The following is a 24,214-nucleotide window of genomic DNA, read 5'->3' as shown; positions in this document are numbered from 1 at the left end:
CATGGTCGGTCCTACATACCTCAGGTACCACTTCCTTAGTGGAAAAGCCATAAGGAAGCCATATGGGGACACATGTAGCTGTCACCTGACACTCTATCCTTGCTCCCCTGGTCTACCTTCTAGTACTTCTCATAAGCATTAATTTCTTGTGGTCTAGTGCCATGGCCCTCAACTCTGGGTGTATGATTAAATCACCTGGGCAGCCTTTTGAAAACACCTTTGCCAGGGTTCCCTCTCTAGCCAGTTAAACTAGGACCTCTGGTGGTGAGGCTATAGCATCACATTTTCTATAAAGCTCCCCCAGTGATTCTACTCTAGAGTCAATGTTAAGAACCTTGGTGATAAATAGCAAAGGGAAAATTTAGAGGCATAGAAAAAAAAAAGATACTAGAAAACTGTCTTCACAAACAAGAAGAGAGGAGATCTGGTGAATATGACCATTCTAGGCCATTGTCCCCAATTATGAAAGAACATTATTGAAGTAAATCATCAAGGTTTCTTCCAGCCCAAATATTATGACTTAAGATTTACTCCTAGGAGGGCTTCTGATCAAAGAGACAAATGTACTTTCTCCCAGTTGCCTCCTTGCGAACTACTGCTCCATACTACATTCTGGTGGATTCTAGGTCTGCTGAGAGACTCTCCCCAATTAGAAGCAATGCAATGCTTCTAATTGCATTTTGTATGAAGTTGAGAGAGAGAAGTTGTGTATATGGGGCATCATAAGTACATGTTTGATATTTTAGTGACTTGCTGTGTTTACAGAGGATTTTGTTGATATTTAGAAATAAATTGGCATTTTTAAGCCAGTATTTCCATTTTTGCTATATGTGCCAGTAGCTGAGAAAAATAACTAATGATTCTATGCATATTTATTTTTTACACGACATGTACACTTTACAGATAAGTAATATGGCCACGTGAAGTCCATCCAAATTTCATGGCATCATTTCAGCCTATTGCAAACATTCAGAACTGTTGTATTTTATTTTGAGATGAGAAGAAGCAGATTGTAAAACATATGCCTTGTTGGTAAGAAGTCCATTTTTCTTCCTTTTATCTGCTTTTCAAAGTCAAAAGATGGAAACCCTTAATATCTCTGAACTCAAGTACCCATACTTGCAAACACACACACACACACACACACACACACACACACACACACACACACACACACTCTTCAAGAAATGTAGGCAGCAGGAGATGAGAAGCACTAAGGGTTTTAAATGCCTGCAACATGGTTAGTAGGGCAACATATTTGCTTTTTAAAAGGCTATGCAGTGTTCTGACCAGAGAAGTGAGCAGCCCCATAGAAAGGTGCTGAGAGTACTGTGCTCAGGGGTGTCCAGCATACTGAAGAGGTGTATCATTTTGTGCACATTCTGGTCTGTAGGCCCAGATGGGAGGGGTGTAGTTCCAAATGAAATGGTTTTGAGATGTGGCCAAGGAAAGTGAAGGAGTTTGCCCCAATGAAGAGAAGCAGCAGGTTTATATCCTGGCTATGCTCACACATATGAAGGGCTAGTGGAAGTCAGAGAGGTTGGTTCCTGTATCTTCTAAAAGCAGAACCAACACCAGCAAGTGGAAGTTAGAAGTAGGGAGATTTGCAGCCAAGGGAAAGGAAATCTTTCCAACAGTTGGAACAGATTCAAAACAGAACAGGCAGCAGAGGGTGGGCTCACAGGTGCTGGATCATCATCATGAGGAAGGTGCTAAGAAAGACTCACAGGCAGGGAAGAACTGTTTGTGACCCCAGAGCAGATTTTTTTTCTAGTTCAAAGATTTCAGTGTTAAAAATAGTGGATACCTTAGTTTTAATTGGGCCTTCTGAATTTCTCCTAGTTGAACTGAACTAACAGGCATGTTAGTCACTGATGAATTCTACTCATCCTAGGTACCCTAAATTGCTAATCCATATTAAATAGACACATTCTTATATTGAGGCTCATGTGGGTAAATCTGGAGAATTGTTTTTTTTTTTTTTGAGGGGGGGTGGTACTAGGGATTGAACACAGGGGTTCACCAAGCTACATCCCTGGCCCAATCCACAGTCATTATATGTTGTATTTTGAGACTGGGTTTCTAAGTTGACCAGGCTGACTTTGAACTGGTCCCCCTGCCTCAGCCTTCTGAGTCACTGGGATTACAGGTGTGTGCTACTGTTGCAAGCTGGAGAGTTTCACGTGTTTTCTAAATTTTGAGTAGGGAGAATGAGGACTTTTCTACTTTCCACTGGCAGGAAGTAACCTACCCTGAGAAAGTCCTCTTCTCACTTCTGAGGTCTGACTTTGTCTTTGTCCACTTGATTTTCAGTATGCCATGTTCCTGTCCCTGGTGTTCCTAGCTGAGCTCGTTGCTGGCATTTCAGGGTTTGTGTTTCGTCATGAGGTGAGTACACATAAGGTAGAGAACTCAGTTAAGGAGCCTTTGGAAGGGGGATTTTTTGAGACGGCTTGAAATGTGTAAAGGGTGCATATAGGCTACCTGGTTTCTCTAGTGATACTGCTATTTTCCAAATGTCATCTAATATGGCTTAAAATTCTAGTAACGTTCTAAGTGCAGGTACTTTACCAGATTCAAAACCCTCATTGTTGACCCTATTTCACTATGTAGCTATCACATAATATGATTTTACACTCTGTTTTAAAGTAGTGACCTTCAGTACAGATTAAATACTCCTTTAAAAATAGATGCTTTATAGGACACACATGTGTATCTGTGTAACAAGATTCCTGAGACTATAAAGGGAAGTCAAAGTACTTGTCCTGCTGCTTGGAAATCCATGATTATACCCTATAAAGGCAGAAGGACATAGGCATGTAGTAGAAAAGGGAAAATATAACACGGTATAGGTTGAAATCCTACCAAGGTAGAGTATTGCCATGACCCTTGAGTCTGATATTATCTAGTCTCAGGTCCCGCTTTTGGGTTTGGTCAAGATAAATCCCATGGGAGTCTGCCTTAGGTGTTTTCTCTTCCTTTCCCTGTTACCTTGGTTTTTTTTTTTTTCTTTATTGGAGACAGTATCCCAGATGCCAAAGCATTCACATGGGATTGCACACAGTGCTGCATCTAGAATTAGACCCGCTGTGTTAGTCAGCTCAATGTCACTATGACAAAATACCCAAGATAAACAGCTTAAAGTAGAAAGGTTTATTTTGGCTTATGGTTTCAGTCAATGGTCACTGGGTGCTATTGCTTTGTGGTAGCCCAGTATATCGTGGTGAGTGGGAGTGTCTGGGAGAATAGGCTGTCACTTCATGGTACCCAGGAAGCAAAAAAGAGAGCAAGAAGCCAGGGTCCCAATATCCCCTTCAACAGCACATCCCCAATGACCCGAGACTTCATATAAATATTCCCCAACTCTTAAAAGTCCCACAACCTCCCAATAGCTCCATGAGCTGAAACCAAGTCTTTAATACATGGACCATTAGGGAACATTGAAAACCCAAACTATAGCAATCCTCATTCTTATTTTCAGGTGATATGAAAATTGATGACATCATGGCCTCAATACCCCTCATAGGTGCCCCAAGTACATGTGTGAACCTCAGGAGCAGTCTGACTCCTACCTGAGCCCTTGCCCACTTTCTCTGGGATACTGCCATGACTGTGTTCCACATAGGGGTTTTCTCTTAATGGGTTTCATTCCCTAAGATCTGGAGATCCTTATCTCCCTCACCTGTTTTCATTTGAAACACTCTGAGTGTAGTAGGGAGGATTGTAGTGCCACCAGTTCTGGTCTTGAGTCTGGCTAAATAGTTAAACTCACATGGTGAAAATAGGCCACACTTAATGCCATTTATTCAGAAGGATGCCCAACTATCCTATAGGGCAACAGTAGGCCTGTTCCATCAGCATGAGTCCTCAGTGTGGTGCAGGGCCTATTCTGTGCAGCTCCCTTGTCCATGAAACAATTCAGGTACAGTAAAATGAGATAACACAATTGGGTATGGTCACCACCTTGGCTTAGACGCTTCATGTAACTAACTGTTCTTTCCCTTCTTTAACTGTCCATTGGACATAGCTTCCAGTATTTCAGCAAGAAATATACCAAGTTAGGAAAGTCAACGTGCTTAGCTTATGCTTCCCAGCAGGTAATAATAATATGGTCATTTGCTGTCCAGAGGCATTTCACTAATCAGGGGTCAGTTTTACTTAAGCCAGGTTACCTGGTAACATACCTATCACCCTACCTTCATCAAATTACCAGGAATACAGAACTTGAAAATTTCCCTACAAATGTATTCATTCATGTTTTGTTAACTCCTTATTAACAGAAAAAGTTCTTGTCCTTTAGCTTATTTTACTTTGGCCTCAGTAAAGACAGGTGAAAGTTGGTTTTTCCCCTCTCCTGTATGGTATGATAGGATCTGTTTTTGGATGAAACATCAGTATTCCTGTCACTCCAATGGCCTGTCCTTTTACCCTTGTTTTTGCACAAGGTCAGAGAAAGTTACAGAAAGACGGGCATTAATCAATGCAAAGAAAATAACTAGAAAACTCATGCCTAACATTTTGGCAGCTCACAATCCCAACCCTATCAGAAACTGACTAGCCACTTCACTGGGTCATTGAATCAGCCAGGCTTCCTCTGGTTTAGGGGTGAGGGCAACACTTTATTAGAAAAAAATCCTGAGCTAATAAATCCCTTGGTGAACTTTCTGAGCGTTTTTGTCTCAGAAAACAGGGCATTCCCTCTCCGATCAACATGTATGCAGACACTCTCAGAAGAGGCTACCATGGGTTGAAGTTGGTATGAATCTGAGTCAATTTGGGTTGCAGTGGCCTAGAACCATATTGCCCCTTGTCTTCCACAGATCAAGGACACCTTCCTGAGGACTTACACGGATGCTATGCAGAACTACAATGGCAATGATGAGAGGAGCCGGGCCGTGGACCACGTGCAGCGCAGTGTAAGTTCCAGGGAAGGAGATTGGGATGGGATCTCCCTGCAGGGTCTGGGCTGAGTCTTGTAGGCAACCAGTAGGTTGGGCTACCAGCATTTGCTGTGAATTTCCATTCTTTAGCTCTTGGTCAAGGTCCATTTTCAAGAGTTGACACTGGTATTTGCCTAGGTTTTATTTCTCCAGGTAATTAATGTCAAAGAAGGCCACTCCCTTGAGTAAGCTGTGTATCAGTAAGGATTGTGAGCATTCTGATGACAGCTTATTTGCCCTTACAATCTGAATCCTGGGAAAGGATTTAGGCAGAGAGTAGACAACAGCCTAGCTTTGAGTTGGTTTCCAAAGGCTGGCTCTCTGGAATCAGTGTCTTAAATATAGAGAGCTTGGATGAGCTGCATCCACCGTCTAGGGCAGTGTATGGAGAAACAAAGGAATCTGGCAGGTGTGGGAATGGCCTGGGCTGCTGGGAGGCTCTCAGGGTGTCAGGTGCTAGAGTACAAGTCTGATTGCCCATCAGGATTACCTGGGAAGGTTTTTGGCTTTGAGTTTTCTTGTTCTAGTTTTTTTTAATATTACAGAAACAGTATTTAAAATTATTTTGATATTTTATTGGTGCATTTAAAATTATACAGAATATTAGGGTTCATTGTGACATATTTGTACATGCACACAACATAATTTTATGCATTAGATTTTCCAGTACTTCCCTTCTTCCTCCCTCTGACTCCCTTCATCTACTCTACTTGTCTCCTTTCTCTGTTAATAGCTGAGCTGCTGTGGTGTGCAGAACTACACCAACTGGAGCACCAGCCCCTACTTCCTGGAGCATGGCATCCCCCCAAGTTGCTGCATGAACGAAACTGACTGTAACCCCCAGGATCTCCACAATCTGACTGTGGCCGCCACCAAAGTTAACCAGAAGGTACCTGCTTTCTCCCAACCCTGGCAGGACTGGTTATGAATGTTTTAATTTTTCACTTTTTAGGTGGAGGCTCACTAAGTTGCTAAAGCTACCCTCAAACCTGTGATCCTTCTGCCTCAGCCTCCTGAGTAGCTAGAATCATAGGCATGCACCACCATGCCTGGCAGTTGTGAATGTTTGGGAGGACTTTGTTGTTTTTGTGAAATCTGACAACCTAGTTTACAAAGGATAGTCCAGGAGGCTGTCAGGTGTCTTCCTTTGTGGTCCTTGATTGCCTGGGAAAAGCACTTGAGGCTGCTCCCTTCTAAAAGAGAAAGAACTGTGGCTCAGATCAGCTTTCCACTGCTCTCCACAGACAGCTTCTACCATGCACAGTTATGAAGGTTCAGCAAGTGGTTCCTGTTAACCCTGATGCTTGTGTCAGACAGAGAATGTTGACTTTCTTCTTTCTGGGTATCTTTCTTCTGCTAATACACCATCTAAACATGAAATTATTTGCAGCTGGGTGCCAGTCTTTGGCAGGAAGAAGGGAGTGGAGTTGACAGACATCATCTGCTTCTGCTAGGAGGGTGGCCCTTATTTTAGGGAGTTTGCCATTATAGGAAAAGAAATCAGCAACTCCAATTCAACTCACTGTCAACATCCTGAGTCTCAATGAAATCAGAGCGAAAAAAAAAGATGGCTAAAAGAAATTTGAAAGTCAGTACATAGTGCAAATGATGGAAATGAAGTTTCTGTAGTTAGGGAAAAGGGAAATCAATTCTGTATTCTGCTTTGCAGAGAATATGATGAAGACATGACAACTATATGTGAAAGCTGTCTATATTCTCAAAGATTTTGAGAAATGTCATATGCCAAATGTGATTTAATGAACCAAAGGGGAGAAAATAAGCCTTCTATTGAGTTTATCTGTGGTTATTCAGCCATGGGGCATATTTTTCTACTAAGATAAAATTCCAAAATTTTTTTTAGTGGGGGGTACTGGGGATTGAACCCAGGAGTGTTTTAACATTGAACTACATCCCTGGTCCTTTTTTTATTTGAGCATTATAATTATACATAGTATGAGTTCATTTTGACAAAATTATACATATAAGGAATTTTATTTCAGTCCTCATCCTCCCTCTTTCTTCCTATCCTTCTCCCTCCCCATCTTCTTCCTCTACTGATCTTCCTGTCATGCATTTATTTATTTATTTTTGATTGGTACTTGATACATATACATAAAGGTGAAATTCCCTCTGGTACATTTATGTATGCATATAACATGATTTTGTTAAATACCACAACAGCGATTCAGCTGAAAAAGAAATTAAGAAAACCATCCCAGCCTTTTTCAGTTTTTATTTCAAGACAGGGTCTTGCTAATTTGCTGAGGCTATCCTCAAACTTATTGTCCTCCTTCTTCAACCTCCTGATTGGCTGGGATGATAGGCTATTCTTCTGATGTCTTCAAAATTCTATATGGTCTGGGCCAATTACTGAGATTACAGCCCTTCTCTCAACATTAGAATGTTAAGAGTGGTTACAGAGCTGGGGTTGTGGCTCAGTGGTAGAGCACTTGCCTGGCATGTGTGAGGCACTGGGTTTGATTCTCAGCACCACATATAAATAAATAAAGAAAGGTCTATAAACAAGCTTAAAAAAAATTTTAAAAAGAGGTGGTTACTATATTTCACCCATTTCATGTTGGTATTTGTAACATGGACACTGCAATGCATCTTTGCCATCCTGGAAGCTTTTTTGTCATTCCGGGCTTATTACTTTGCTTTTGGCATGATTCAGTAAGATGCAATACTAAAAGCTACCTGTCTTGGCTAAGAGAATATCTGTTCTCAAACTTTTGGGGCTTCCTTCACCTCTCATTAGTTAATAAGATTACTTTTGGCTTTTTTCATGAGTATCCCCACTGAACACCCATATGTGTCACTAGGCTGCCATTATATGGTGTGCCAAGCAGACCTGGCACGTGGTGGACACTCCAGTTTATGGAAGGCAAGAGTGATATATGGTAATGAGATATTTGGCTCATGAGGCTGGTTTATAAAAGCAGAACTTACCAATGTTAGGTAAAAAAATTTTTTTTTTCACCCAAACTTGCTCTTCTTTTATCAAAGTAAAGGATCCAGAAATCATGAGCACAGGGTCTGGAGTCAGACCTACTTTAAATTCTGCTTCAGCCAATTGTAGGTTATGTGATCTTGATCAAGTTACTTGACCTTTCTTGATTTTTCTTTTCCCATCTGTAAAATGGGGATCATAATAGTTCCTGTCCCCTAGAGTTATTGGAAAGTATCAGGAGATTTGGTTTAAATTCATTAAAAATGAAGGAGATAAAGTATCTAAAGCATAGTGCCTCGTACAGACAAAGGGTACTGTAATTGTTAACTCTGATGAAAAATGTCAACTGTGATATAAATGTGATCCTGATGATGACAGTGATGAAGTTTGTCTTCCTCTGTATTACACCATCTTTTGTTAGAAATGGTACATCAGGTCCTTATACGGTGGATCTATTGTTAATATCTAAAAGAAAATTTGGGAGCATATCCTATAGTGTATCTATAATATTTACAATAATTTCTAGAAAGAAATTTAATTGACAACCTACATATGGAACTTATTCCCCATCTTTCCATTGCAGGCCTATTTTGTATTTCTCTGGGCATCTAAAATACTTGGAAGAGGTGCTTAACTTTTCTCTCACTGCCCTTGTATTCTCTAGCCTGGTTCCTCCAGAGAACAAAAAGTGGATGGACACTAAAATTTGTCTTTTGAGTTTCATTAGACATTCTCATTTAATGCCCACACAAATCTTTGAGACAAATTATTTCTCCTGTCTAGTTTTTATAGACCTCTCCAAAAGGGAATTGTTTATGGGGTAGAGAAAGTAGCAGTAGGTGCTCATATATGCCAGCCCCCCTTCATTGACTTATTTTCCCTTAAGAACTTAACTACTGCCACATTCTAGCTATATGGAGTCCTGTGGTGTAGATAGATGGGTCATTGGGTATAGATCTTTGGGTGTTTTGAACCCTACACTCTGATAGCACAGAAAGATGATTCTTGGCTTTTTCCTGGCAGTCCAAGGAAACCTATGCTATCCAGATTACTTAGAGCAGGAGGGAGGAGGTGTGAACAGTTAACACAGGATATTTATCATTTATTTGGGGGGGCAGATTTTTTTTTGGTTTTGCTACCAGATTTGGTTGGCTAATAGCATTGGCTGAACCCTACTCCATAAGAGTGCCTTGCCAGTTTGTAAGAGCAAGAAGATGAAAGAGTTCTGCTTGACAGCTACAGAGATACCTCTTCCCAAAACCTGTCTGGAACTAGCCTTCTCTTCCTTAGTTCAAGTCTGCCACTTGCAGATGTTTTCCATTGGTGACTGTGTTGATTTAGACATGCTGAGAGGGTAAGCAAATTAACTGTTCTGTTTCTGGGTGTTTCCTAGGAGACTTAGCAACTCATGAGATTTATCTCATGCCTGAAAACCAGGCTTTCATATTAGGAAATTGAGAGAGATTATTGTGGGTAGATAAGATCACACTTTAGTGCAGAACTTAAGGTTGAATGTGAACATGGCCTGTGGTTGTAATATCAAAGCAGTTCTCACAGTCTGCAGAGGTATAGTGAGATTTGCAAAATGGGCCCTGGGTCCATGTGGTGAATAACAGAAAAAAAAAAACCAGAGATGGAAAACATTTATTTTGACATCACTTTCATCTTCTCATCTTGATTAATCCTATTACTGATATGATGCATTAATTTGCTTTCTTATTTGGAATACAAAATAGGAAACTTTCCTTACAGTGGAGTGCTTCTCAAACTTCAATGGGTATGTATGTGAATCATCTGGAAATGTTAAAAGTCATTAAATTAATTCTAAATAACCTGGGATGTGGCTAGTGCTGGTTCAGCAGGTCTAGGGGTAGGGCCTCCAATTGGGTAGTTCTTAAAGCTCCCAGGTGATGTGATACTACTCATTTAAGAACCAGACATTTGAGGAGCAGGGTTTACAGAAAACTATTTTGGTACCACTGTACCAATACCAGGTAGTTATTTCATTTTTCTGATTCTTTTCACTGGTTAGAGTGACCTTATTAAAAAAGAAGAATGGAGTAGAAATCATAATTTTTGGGGGGTACTGGGGATTGAATTCAGGGGCACTCAACCACTGAGCCACATCCCCAGCCCTAGTTTGTATTTTATTTAGAGACAGGGCCTCACTGAGTTGCTCAGCACATCGCCAAATTGCTGAGGCTGGCTTTGAACTCATAATCCTCCTGCCTCAACCTCCTGAGCCGCTGTGATTACAGGCACACACCACCGCATCCTGAAGAAATTGAAATTTTAAAATAACATATTCAGCTTAAGTGTAGAATTGAGACCAGTGGTAGCGGGTGGAATCTGTGCTAACCCATTTTGCAGAGGAAGAAAACAATTACTTCTCTCTGAATGGTATTATCAGCTTGTGTTTCCATATTTTGAACTGACCTAACAATGGTGCTGGTCTGGAGTTCATTCCTTCACCTGACCATCACTGTGGGGAGAAGATATGGAAATGATGGCCAGCTCAACAAAATGCTATTTTAGCTGCTATACCATTTAGGACATTATTAGAATATCCACTTCTCTTCCTGCTGTGATTCTTTCCTAACCCAAACTCCTCTCCCTTCCACTACCTTTTAAAAAGTAGTACATCATTTCATTATTAAAAGGAAACGCAGCAAACTTCTGCTAGAGAGAGTCAAGTTCCACAAGTCCCCAGAAACAATAATGTGCTACCCTTCATATTTGTGTCAGATAACCGATGAATACAGATTGTGACTTGCATGGAAGCCACATGTCTACAACCACTGCTAAGTTAATGCACTTTTTGTCTGCAAACGGACTATGAATATAAAAACATCATTTCAAAGATAGGACGTTGGCAGAATTTTCACAAGCTATGACAAATGTTAAATTAAGATTTGAATTTTAAAATAGGAGATACAGTGGGGTGTTTCTGTTCTTCAGATGTTGGCTACAACTTACTATGCCTTTCTCGATGAACAAGAACCACCTTTATCCGATTTATTGAATTTATGTCTTCATTTTTCACACACTGATACATTCAAGTTGAAGCCATTTATCAGAAAACTAGAAAAAGACCATGTCTTCCTAGCTGAATAAATCAATTCGGGGCATCTAGGTTGATTTGGTTGGTTTCAATTAAAAAAAAATATATATATATACCTACACTCATATTCACACTCATACACTCCTATTACTGCCAGTTGACTTTAAATTCGGTGTTTCCTACCTGGATTAGGTTGGTAAAATGTAATCTGGAATAACAACAACAACAAATTTGTTGAGCACTGTGATTGAACTCCAACCAGATCTTAAGTAAAGGTAATTCACTTTCTTAGCATTCAAATTACATTAGAATTTGTGAAATTGTTGACTTTAAGCATGCCACATAAAGATATTATAATGTGTTAAAGGGAAATTTACTTAGTTCTATGGATAAAGTTATTGACATTCAGAAAGGGGAAGTGACTTGTTCAAGGTTATGTACTAAATTTTGGAAAATATTACTCTAGAAAATAGATTTTTCTCTACAAAAAACAAAATCTTAGCATTTCCCTTAGGAAGAACCATAAAACTCCAGAGAGTTGGCAGATCTTCAAACACCTCCCTCTAACCAGATGATTTGTCTTTGTTTATCCAAGATTTTCTCATTCATTGTCAAAATGCTTGTGCCTATGTTTATGATACTTGGGTTTTCTGTTCAAGGATATAGAATGCCTTTTTATCTGTTTCCATTTACTTCTCTGCCTGTACAGTGTTTGCTTCATAGAGCTTACAGATTTCATGCTAAATTTAATCCTACTGAGACATTTGTAGATGAAATTATGTCTGGGATTTGTTTGAAAGTAACTCAGCCAGGGAATGGAAGTCAGAGATGTTTAGATGAAATAGGATTGACTATATATTAATTGTGATGTTAGGGGAAGTGTGGGGTGTGGGTTCATTGTACTACTCTCTAAACTTTTTTGTACATTTGAATTTGTTTGAATGGAATTCCAGTATTTCCTAGGGTGAGTTGCAATTGTGTTTACCAAATTCAAGTCAAAGTATATGAGAGAATGTTGTAAGTGTGTATAACCCAGCCTAGACTGGCCAATACACATCTCTGAGACCCCTTCTCTCTGTTTCCAGGGTTGTTATGATCTGGTGACCAGTTTCATGGAGACGAACATGGGGATCATCGCTGGAGTGGCGTTTGGAATTGCATTCTCCCAGGTAGCCTACCTACATCATTGTGTGGGGCTCGATCTAGGTTCTCCCCTGCCTCCAGCTCTGGTTTCCCTCCCTGGCCTCCACATTCTCAGCCTGCCATCCTGTGCCTAGGGAAAGGCTGATAGATGGGGTCAGAGCTCCTTGCTCGTTAGTCCTCAGGTCATCTGTTTATTGATTTTCCTTTTTCAACTTAAATGAAGTTTTGCCATCAAGGGAATATCGGTTACAGTTCAACTAATGACTAGCTCCAGAAAAACAACTTGCTTCTTCTGTAGGTCAAATGGAGGTTAACTGAACAAGGTGCTGGCTTAATTGGAGCATAAACAACTCAAAACATCAAATGGCTGATCCGGATTGGGGGGAGGTTTTTTGCTGGCTGACCTGTCCTTTTTTGTTCTTTCTTAGTTCCTGTGGATTATGCATGACATTTTTCCTTTTAAAGAAAGCTCACATTTATCAAACTTCCTCTTGTGATCATTATTTTAATCTCTAGCTTTGACTATTCTGTTTCTTCAAAGAAAATCCACCTTTTGGGTATTCAGTTTTATATCCCCTCATTTCTATCCACCCTCTAAAAAAACAAAGGGAGAAATAATTATGCAGATTAAGTAAACCACACATATTAAAGAATGGAACAAGATTAAACTAGATCTGAAATGTAGTCTACTGCCACCAGGCAGGGTATTGCTCCACATGCTTCTGATCTCCTAGCAAAATGTTACATTCTAGCTATAATATTGCAATGGGCAGAAGGATCAGCATGTATACCTAGCAACCAAATAACAACTTTGTTTAACTGAGGCCTTTTTCAGATCAACAGATTATTTTCCAAGCAAAGCTCATTTAATATTGTCTCAATAATTTTTCCAGTGTTCTACTTACTATAGAGGTCATCTGCCCATCTGTACCCCTGTCCCTCCTGCTCAGCAATGCAGATGCACTTTAAATTTATTCAAGTTTGCTTCTAAAATTTTCTTCCCTGGATTGTATTTTTAAAATATTTTTATTAGTGTATTATAGCTATACACAATAGAGTTGATTTTGACGTAATCATATAAGCAGTACCTAGTTCTTCCCCTGTCTGTCTCCTCCTCCCTCACTCTGTTCCCTTCCTCTTCTGTACTTGTCTTTCTTCTACATACTTATTTTTGGTGTTTTATAGGAATACATACAGGTGGAATTCAGTGTGGTATACTGCATATGGAGAAAATTCTTACCTGCTACTCCTCCACCAGGGGATTAATATCCAGAATATAGAAAGAACTTTAAAAAAAACTCACAACATCAAAATCCAAAGAAACCAATCAATAAATGGGTTATTCAGAAGAACTGAAGAGACATTTCTGAAAAGAAGAAATAGAAATGGCTAAGAAATATATGAAAAAATGTTCAACATTCCTAGCAATCAGGGAAATACAAATCAAAACTATGTTGAGGCTAGTGGGACACACCTGTAATCCCAGCAACTCAGAGGCTAAGGCAGGTGGATTGCAAGTTCAAAGCCAGCCTCAGCAATTTGGCAAGGCATTAAGCAACTCAGTGAGACCCTGTCTCTAAATAAAATATTTAAGAAGGGGGCTGGGGATGTGGCTCAGTGGTTAAGTACCTCTGGGTTCAATCCCTGGTACCAAAAAAACAAACAAACATGCAAAAACACTACATTGAGATTTCATCTCACTCCTAAAACGATTATTGAAAAATTGAATGTACAGAAACATGCGTGAATTGTAAGTTTACAGCTTAATAAATGATCACAAAATGAATAGACCTGTGTAGCCCTTGCATAGATCAAGGAAAAGAACCATAGCCTGGTGGTTTGTTCTTGTGAATTAGAGAGCTTAGCTGCAGAGAAGTAGAAATGTGTTTCTTCCTAAGCAGTTATTAAAAACCTGTGTGACATTTCATCTCACAAGAGCATGCAGACTTAGTCAATATAAGTACATTTCTTGCTGCAGTTTCAAAATTCTCTTTTAGCACACTTCATTGTTCTTGTAGCTCATGAAGTGAATTTAACCCTCAACATGCCAACACACAGACAAACCAGAGTGGGTCACAAACACCACAATGTACACAGCCTCCAAAGACATTTCAAAGGGATGACTGCCCTGAAGTTTCCTCTAGTTTGCTATATTGTTTCAACAGTAACATCCAGTAGCATCTCTGTCATGACTGCAGGGACATTTTAGTGTATCCAAAACCTTGTGACTGATTCAAACATGCAGGATACATTTGAAAGTCTTGAACATACAGTTTCCTTAACACATTTATATGTAGCATCAGGTTAACACCAGGAACACAGACTTCTGTTTGGGAAGAGGACTGTCCCCTTGGAGGGAAAAAAATATATATCACTAAAGTCTCCTCTTGTGGCTTCCCTAGAAAAATAAAGGGACATGATGCAGTTATGAGATTCCAGATTCACTGAGGAGACAAACACCTCAGTGAATCTGGAATCTCATGGATAAAGCATCTTATTATGCAAGGATATCCCCACACATGTGGCCTTCCTTGAGTATATACGTGGTGGAGAGCAGGATCCAGTTTTCATTAGAGATGAAATTGAGTCATATAGGTCCTTCCCTAAGGCGTGAAGAATCTGATGAATAGCTGTTCTCCACTCTTCTTTCACACATCCCTAAGAAGGAATTTATGCATAGAGAAATGATTAGCTGGCCTGTTGCACATTAATCTCTGCTGCCTTCAAGAAATCCTTGACATGGTTGAATATAATTGTGGCATGCTGGGAGGAGAAGAGCTTTGGACCTAAGAAACCCCAAATAGAAACACTGTGCAACAAGCTTAGGTGTCATCAATGTACCACATAGTTGTTGGGATGAGAAAAGAAAATACAAAGCCCAATGATGATATCACTCAGCCAGTACCACTTACCCACAAGGTGAGGCTTATCCAGCAGAACAGAGACTTTGAGACCTACCGTGCTCAACTTGGGACTTTCTCCAGCCAGATGTACTACCAACTGTAGCTGTTTATGGTACCAGCAGATTCGGGGTTCCTGGAAGCCAAAGTTAGTTTTCAGATCCCCTGGGATGATGGTAGCCACTTACCATGTGCCTGTTTAGGAAGATCCAGCCCTATTGATCTGTGACCTAGAAGCAAAGCTTTAGTTACATTTGTTCATAAATTTTACAGCCAGAGTTATAGTAAATCTCACAAATGTTGACTGATGTTGATGAAACTATTGTGCCTTTGCCTTCCTGTAATAAAGGAGGATCTACTATGTAAAGGCCCAAGTGGGTAGGAAATAACAGAGCTCTCCCTTTCTTTGTCCCTCACCCCCACTTCACTGTCTCCTTCTCCTGGCCCTCTCTTGGGACATCAGTGCTGTCACCTGTTGGAAGAAACTAGCCTCGCATATCTGTTGTCTCAGAGATTAAAGATGGTATCAAATACAAGGGAAACTAGGCCAAGTCTAGTCTTTTAATAGACTGCAAGAACTTTTCCCCCTGTTAGCTATTTTGGCCAACTTAAAACTCTTGTTAGGACAGCAGGGTTTGGTCAATCATTTAATGCTTCTCTCCCCAAGCTCCCAAGGCCTTTGACCTATCAAGGAAAAGCCCATCTGTCAGGATTTGATGGACAGGTCCTGCTGCCCTATAAATTATAGCAGGAGGTTGCACATCTTTGAATATGATACTTCTTCCCTATGTCTTTGGCAGCTACTCTTTCAAGAGGGCTTGAGGCAGAAGAGATCATGCATGTTCACAACTTTCTCCCAGTACCTTACATAGTCTAGAAGTCATGGGGTACTGAGCCTGAACACTGGTATTATTCACTTTGTGACATTATGTATGGACTACCTCTGTAGTTTGGGGGAAGATTCCTCAACCTCCCCTAAATCTGTTTTCAATAGACTCTTTATTACAACCCTGTGCAATATTATAATCCCAACTTTCCAGATATGCCTGAACACATGTGATGTGCCCCCAATACTCACTTAGTTTTTAGCTGGAATCTAATTTTTTGACACTATCAATTATTTTTCTGGATATGATGGTCCTGGAAAATGGCAGTTAAGATAAAAAGTGACAAGTTTTAAAGTTCAAAGTCTTTACACTTATGGGGGAATTTTAGATTCTCATTTGACAGAATATTCTGAAGGATACAGCCATGATACCTTTGGCCACTTGGCAGTACATGATGTATATATTTTGTGCCATGGAATGTTCTTAGCCAGAGAGCCTTGACAGGAGATTGTGTGGGCCCAGCAAGTTGATGAGTTTTCCTTACCTGTTAGAAGTTGTAGGTTGCATATTTCAATACACAATTATCATTTTTAGAGGTAAGGTAATTATTGGAGACTGTTAAGCTAAAAGCCAGGAAAATAGAATTCAAGGGTCATGCTGACCAATAGTACAGACTAGCATGGCCACAGGAATTTTGTCTATAAGATAAGGGTAACTAGGTAGAATGGATGAGTGGTTCCTTCCTCTGGAGGGCTTACTAAGGTACCAGTTTCAGGGCTTCATCCCAAAATTTCCAATTCAGCATGTCTGAGAATGTGTATTTCTAACAAAATCCATGCTGTTGATTCTGGGACCACATGTGGAATGACACTGTAACAGATTATCTCTAAAGGTCATTTCCCACCTCTGATCTAATAAAATGTGCCCAGTTGCTTAAATAGAAGGGACTGTATTGGCCCAGCCAAAGCTGCCTCTATGCTCAAGTGTACTATTGGGCTCCCATCCAAAGAATGCTGATACTCCAGATTCATGAATGAGAATTTTGTTTCTAATGAGCAGAGAGCAAGATGTGCGTAAGGGTGCCTTGGCAGTATCACAGCCATTTTTATCACATGCACCTGTGCCACAGGTTAGGCCAAGGCACAAAGACAGGTGGAAGACTGGGGCCTTCTGAGAAGGTGGAAGTACTCTGTGACTGGTTGTTTTTGGGCCCCAGAAAGAGTAGGAGACGTACCCTGTGTGAGGATGATTCCATTTAGGCCTAAGATAGCTATATGGTCGAGAGACAAAGAGAATGTAAAGCCCCACTGTCCTCTTTCCCCTTCTACTTCTTACAAACCATGATTTTTTCTTACCTCACAAGCAAATGAACCTAGTCAAGAATAGTGTCTCTGTTGCTGTCACAAGGAAACAACTATTATTCTGTCAGCTAAGTTTGACTAGAGTATCATGTTATATTGAGCAATTTTACAAATGCATGTGCTTATGGCTTTGAATTAAATTTTGGCCTTTTTTAATATCTTACTAATTCCGTGTTGCTTGATTTTTTTTCATTACTCTCATAACATGAACAGATTTTAATATTACTTAGTATCAAAAGTTGTTCTTTTTTTATTGATTGTTCAAAACATTACAGAGCTCATGATATATCATCTTTCATACATTTGACTCAATTGGGTTTTGAACTCCCCAAATACATATTGCAGACTCACTTTTGTTACATACTCACATTTTTACATAATGGCATATTAGTGACTGTTGTATTCTGCTACCTTTCCTATCCCCTACTATCCCCCCTCCCCTCCCCTCCCATCTTCCCTCTCTACCTCCTCTGCTGTTGTTCAATTCTCTCCCTTTCCCCCCCTTGCCCCTCATAACCTCTTATAATTTTGTGTATCACTGAAGGTCTCCTACCATTTCCATATGCTTTCCCTTCTCTCTCCCTTTCTCTCCCCCCATTCGTCTTAGTTTACTGTTAGTCTTTTCCTCATGCTCTTCCTTCCTGTTCTATTCTTAGTGGCTCTCTTTATATCAAAGAAGACATTTGACATTTGTTTTTTAGGGCTTGGCTAGCTTCACTTAACATAATCTGCTCTAATGCCATCCATTTCCCTGCAAATTCTATGATTTTGTCATTTCTTAGTGCTGCATAATACTCCATTGTGTATAGCTGCCACAATTTTTTTATCCACTCTTCTATTGAAGGGCATCTAGGTTGGTTCCACAGTCTAGGTATTGTGAATTGTGCTGCTATAATCATTGATGTGGCCGTATCCCTATAGTGCGCTCTTTTAAGGTCCTCAGGGAATAGTCCGAGAAGGGCAATAGCTGGGTCAAATGGTGGATCCATTCCCAGCTTTCCCAGGAATCTCCATACTGCTTTCCAAATTGGCCTCACCATTTTGCAGTCCCACCAGCAGTGTACAAGTGTGCCCTTTTCCCCACATCCTCGCCAACACTTATTGTTGTTTGACTTCATAATGGCTGCCAATCTTACTGGAGTGAAATGGTATCTTAGGGTGGTTTTGATTTGCATTTCTCTGATTGCTAGAGATGGTGAGCATTTTCTCATGTGCTTGTGGATTGATTGTATGTCCTCCTCTGAGAAGTGTCTGTTCAGGTCCTTGGCCCATTTGTTGATTGGATTATTTGTTATCTTATTGTCAAAAGTTGTTCTTAACTGACCAGAGCAAGCTTCTTCTGGAACCCTGTGGCCAGTTCCAGAACTTCAGTTGACTGTGTAGCCTTCCTCCAGCTTAGTTCCCACAATTGAAATCTGGTTTCTTATTTATCTCTAGCGTCCTTTCCCTGGTCACATAATGGAAACCCTCAGTCCCTCCATTGCTAAAAATTACATCTAAATATAGCCATATATCAAAATATATTATATCCCATAAATATATTTAATCATTATGTATCAACTTAAAATGTTTAATTAAAAATTACATCTGATGTGACTTGAATGTCTCCTTTTTGTTTGTCTCCCTGGCAACAGTTGATTGGCATGTTGCTGGCCTGCTGTCTGTCCCGGTTCATCACGGCCAATCAGTATGAGATGGTGTAAGAAGGTGAGTGGCAATGGGGAGTGCTGGACTTGGTGAGTGTCCCTGGACTACTGCCATATACCCTTCAACCAACTCTGCAAGAGGACTGCCTGGCCACTTAAATACCTGTTCTGGGTGGCACTTGTCCATAGGCAGAAATCTCATTTCCCAGGTGCTGGGAGGAGGTGCGCTGGGTGCTATTGCATAAAATATGGAAATGTTCTTTTCAGCATGTTACCTTTTTGTTCAAGTCCTTATTAATGGTGAATCACTTGTGTTTTAATTTCTCTCTCAGTCTTTCAAGAGCGATGGAATAAGAGACCTGTTTTAAAAAGGAACTGCAGCAATCTCTGAAAGACTTCCAAAGAATGTTAGAGCACAGTACATAATACACCTGCCCTGCTCCTGCTACCCCCTACCCCAAATCCTACCCACCCACCCCCTGCGTGCAACTGACACTCCTACCCAGTCTCTCTCATCTTTCCACCGGCATCATGTGTAGTGTCCATCTTGTGAAGCCCTGTTGTGCCACAGAGTGTAGTCAGGCCCCCTGCGGCTAGTCCTAGTGATCCCTGCCCTGAGGCCCCATGCGTGCCAGCTCCTTCACGTGTACTTGGTCCACCTGCAGCTCATCGTAGGTCACTGGTTATCACACCATCACTGGCCCCTTGGAGTCCTGCATGTAGTATGGGAAACTCCTGTTAGCCCCTGACCGTGGTGGATAAATGCCACATACCTTTATGTAGATAAGCAGATGCTAGTTATCTGTTCTTTTGACTTAATCTCATTTGGTTTAGTTTTCCCTTTACTAAAATGCTTTCCTACCTTCTTTAAGCTGCCTAGGACAGGTAAAGAGACACACTAGTAATTGTTCCTACGGAGAAGAAAGCATGTGTCACGCATGAGGATATGGTCTTGGAGCGTTAGGTAGCCTCCTTGCTCGTTATTGTTCCATACCTGGGTATGTAGAGACAGTTTAGTGCGCCTATGCCTCTCAGTTGAAACCTGTATAATCCTGTTACAATGCTGTTGTTGCTTCCTGTGAAGGCAATGATATTACTTTTGTTTTTCCCCAATGAATTGCTGTTGTGTTATTTTACTTCTTCTTCCTGTATTTTTCCTGTATTTTTTTTTTCTTGCATTGACATTACAGACTTTGAGGACCTCATCAGATCAATTGAAAAATGAGTGTGAAGGGGGAACAAAAGTCAAAATATTTTTAAAAGATCTTTAAAAATAATGCCTCTGTCTAGCATGCCAACACGAATGCATTGATATTGTGAACATTTGTGATATATGTATTAATAAATAGAGCAATTAAAAATGGTTGTGTTGTGATTCTGTTCTTTAGTTGTTATGATTTTTTTTTTTGTACTAGGGACTGAACCCAGGGGTGCTTAACCAATGAGACACATCCCCAGCCCTTTTTTTTATATTTTATTTACGCATAAAATAAAGGGCTGGGACAAAGTCTCAGTGAGTTGTTTGAGCCTTACTAAGTTGCTGAGGCTGGCTTTGAACTCTCCATCCTCCTTCCTCATCCTCTTGAGCCACTAGGATTACAGATGTGAACCACCATGCCTGGCTGTTATAACAGTTTTTGAACACACATTTCCATTCCATCCTGTTCCTCTGGGTATTAGAGGTGGCCCACCTTACATGCAGACCCAACCCCACACAGATGCTCCAACCCCACCAAAATAGCATGGAGCAGCAAAAAAACTGATGGGTTAGTTTTTATTATTATTCTTATTATTATGGACATTTCAGAAATTTGAATCATTCATCACGGACGGGATAGATTGTTGGCTGCAAAAATAGAGCCTTTGTATTATTTCAGGCCTCTGCAATCCACGAAATAAATAAGATTTTAGCAGGGTTCTTTAAAGTCTGAATTTCATTTAAAAAGCCAATAAGCATCTATTCTTTCTTTCATCATTTCTAATGAGCATATATTCTTCCCTTCCTTCTTCCTTCTCTGGGTTGGATTGAATAAATGCAATCTGAACAACAATTCAGTTGTCCCAATGCCCTAATTTGTACTCAAGTATAAAATGCTTACACTTGATTTAAAGAGCATTTTAACAATAGGTGCAGTATAATATGTTATCTGCAATCATTTTTTTTCTTCTTGACGATTCATGAAAAAAAAAATTTAAAAAATCCAGTAAAAGCATAAAGTGATCTGTTCCCAAATGAATAGATCTAAAAAGCTCCCTCTGGAGGAGGGACAGGAAAGGGAAGGAAATGCAGAATGAATTTGACAAAATGATGCTATGTGCACATATAAGTATTCCACAGTGAGTTCCACCTTTATGTACATCTATAAAGCACTAATTAAAAATAAATAGTTGGGGGAAAGCCTCCCTCTTCTCTGTAGAATGAGCTTTATTTAAGGTGGAGATGGTTTTCTAACTATATGCATTTATTCACCTGAACTCTGTGTGGGCTAAACCCTACAAGACTTATAGAGAGCACTGCCCAAACCTTCAGAAGTTTCTTCTTCAATAGCCCAGCATTTTTAGAGAATCAAGGAGAGCTATTGTGTGCAAACTTACATAGCTCAGAACGTTTCAATTTCACTTAAAAATTTCCATTCTATATTGAAATGCGGCTTTTTTGTAAAATCCTAAATAGAGCCCAACCTAAGGCTCATCTTTTTGCAAACCATGCATTTATTGGTAAACTTGGGTAAGACAGCTATATATTTTCTAAATTAAATTCAGATTTCTATATTACATACTTTTACATTGTTAAATTTACTTTAAAACTGTAGTAATCATGTTTCAACTCTGAGTATCTTGTGTGTAATGTATATCCCTCTTACAATGAAATTTTTAAAATGTAAATTGGAATACTGAAATACCTTTTCCTCCTTTTTTTTTTTTTTTTGGTACCAGGGATTGAACCCAGGGGCACTTAACCACTGAGCCACATTCCCACCTCTATTTTATATTTTATTTAGAGACAGGGTCTTGCTGAGTTGCTTAGGGCCTCGCTAATTTGCTGAGGCTGGCTTTGAACTCATGATCCTCCTGCCTCAGTCTGCTGAGCTGCTGGGATTATAGACATGCACCACTGCACCTAGCACCTTTTCCTCTTTTTGAAGTACAATATTGCATATGGTAAAGTGCACAAAATATTAAATATACAGCTTGGAGTTTTACATATATAGAAACCAGTATAACCAGACAAGATACAGAATATTTTTAGCACTTCTGAGGTTTCCCTTGTGCCCCTTTTAGTCAGCAAACCCTAGACTCCTGCCTCCATCCAGTAGCAGCTATTTCTGTGCATTGTATTACCATAGATTTATTTTATCTGTTCTCAGACTTCATATAAATAGAATCATAGGTACAGACTGGTTCTTTTGTCATCTTCTGTCTGAAAGAGTGACATGGTGAACATAAACAAGGTCTTATTTTCATTGCCATGTGGGATTCTGCTCTGAATATAGCATTATGCACCTATTATACTACTGCTAGACATTTACATTGTTTTCAGGTTTGGGTTACTATGGACAGAGCTGCAGCAGGCATTATGGGATATGCTTTCTGATGCATATAAACACATACACACACACTGAATTGCTCAGAAATACACTATGTTTAGCTTTATGTTTAACATTTTTTTCCCAAATGATTGTACTCATTTATACTCCCACCAGTAAGGTTATAAAAAAATCTGGTCATTTTACATTCTCATCAACACTTCCTGTTCTGTTTTATTTAAGCCATTTAGTGGGTGGATAGTGGTATTTTTTTTAAAAAAAAAATTGCCCTCTTCTTACTACTAATGATATTGAACATTTTCAATTTTTATTGTCTATTTTGATATCCTTTTGTAAGATGTTCAAGTCTCGTGTGTTTTCTAAAATTCACCCATCTTCAATGATTTGTGGAAACTTGTTCTTTTTTTATTATTTTTTAGTTGTAGGTGGACACGATATCTTTATTTCATTTTTATGTGGTGCTGAGGATCGAACCCAGTGCCTCACGTGTGCTAGGCTAGCACTCTACCTCTGAGCCACAACCCCAGCCCCTGTAGAAACTCTTTATATATTCTGGATAGAAGTTCTTTCTTGCATGTGTGGATTGTAGCTGCTTCCTCCCCACCTCTTACTTATCTTTCCAAATACAGTCAGTTCTTGAGTAGTACTACTATCGTCTAATCTGGATTTTCTTCTAGATTTAGAATCCCTGGATTTTTATTTCTTGGAGGAGGCAAAGAGGTGGCCTTTGTTTCCTAATATAACCTAAATGTGTAAAAATAAGCTGATTAACACAAAAATGATCCAAGAACAGATAAATGAACTAGCTGTAGAAGCTCTCTGCAACAAATAGTATTCAATATGTATGCATAGAAGTTTTGACCTAGGGCTAGAGTTGTGGCTCAGTGGTAGAGCGCTTACTAGCATGTGAGGCACTGGGATCAATTCTCAGCACCACATACAAATAAATAAATAAGGTCCATCAACAACTAAAAAAATATTGAAAAAAGGAGTTTTGACCTATTTTATGATGTTTCCAGGGAATCATCATTGAACTCAAAACTGATTATTTGAAGACTTACTGGATTTAGACCATGGGATATGTGAAGAAGAGTAAAATATTCACTTTCAAACAATATTGATTAATTTCCATATACTTAGCAAATTGTGGAAGCTGATTATCTTTCTACCAGAATAATTCAGGTTTGTACAGTTAATGGTGAAAAGGCTAATATAATATCTTCTATAAATGCAACTGCATTAGTTAGCTATTTTATAACAAGGTACTCCATCACTTAACAGTTTAAAATAACAAACATTTATTATCACAATTTTTGTAGATCAGGAATCAAGGTATGGTTTAGCTGGATGCCTCTGGCTCTCAAGTTCTTTCATGAGTCAAGCCATTGTTTAGGACCATAATCTCCTGTGAAGGCTCAACTTGGGTTAGAGGAATGAGTTCCTGGGCTTATCCACTTGGTTGGGGACAGCCCTTGGTTCCTTGCCATGTGGGCCTTTCCATAGGGCTACCCCAAGGCTTAACACTGATTCACCCCAGGATGAACGATCAAAGAGATAGTGTCCAAGACAGAAGCCACTGTTTTATAACCTAAACTGTAAAGTGACAGGCTATCACTTTCTTAGTATTGTATATATTGGAAATCAGGGAAGAAGTGCAGCCCACAAACAGGGGGAAAGGATTATACAAGGCTCTGACTATCAGGAGGCTGTGATCATTGGGCATCTCCTAGCAGGCAGCGTGCCACAATTATATTTGATTTGCTTTCCTTTGGAACTTATTCAAAGTCTCACATATTTAACTCACTAGAGAATGGCAAGCAACTAAGCAAATAAGTTGA

At 39.7% G+C, this 24,214-nt stretch overlaps 1 protein-coding gene across 1 annotated transcript in view; it reads left to right on the top strand.

Annotated features, from left to right (window-relative positions):
• The window catches only part of Tspan7 (tetraspanin 7), a 123,107-nt gene extending 102,916 nt beyond the window's left edge, over positions 1–20,191 (top strand). Inside the window, exons 3-8 of the mRNA XM_005323965.3 lie at positions 2,314–2,388; positions 4,821–4,916; positions 5,674–5,829; positions 12,037–12,120; positions 18,817–18,889; positions 19,161–20,191. Coding sequence (XP_005324022.1) covers positions 2,314–2,388; positions 4,821–4,916; positions 5,674–5,829; positions 12,037–12,120; positions 18,817–18,885 — 480 coding nt within the window. The 3' untranslated portion in view covers positions 18,886–18,889; positions 19,161–20,191. The remainder of the gene's footprint in view (positions 1–2,313; positions 2,389–4,820; positions 4,917–5,673; positions 5,830–12,036; positions 12,121–18,816; positions 18,890–19,160) is intronic.
• Positions 20,192–24,214: the final 4,023 nt, after the last annotated feature.

This window comes from Ictidomys tridecemlineatus, chromosome X (assembly GCF_052094955.1).
Source record: "Ictidomys tridecemlineatus isolate mIctTri1 chromosome X, mIctTri1.hap1, whole genome shotgun sequence".
In the NCBI taxonomy this organism is placed as follows: Eukaryota; Metazoa; Chordata; class Mammalia; order Rodentia; family Sciuridae; genus Ictidomys; species Ictidomys tridecemlineatus.
This window is presented reverse-complemented; position numbering and strand designations above follow the sequence as displayed.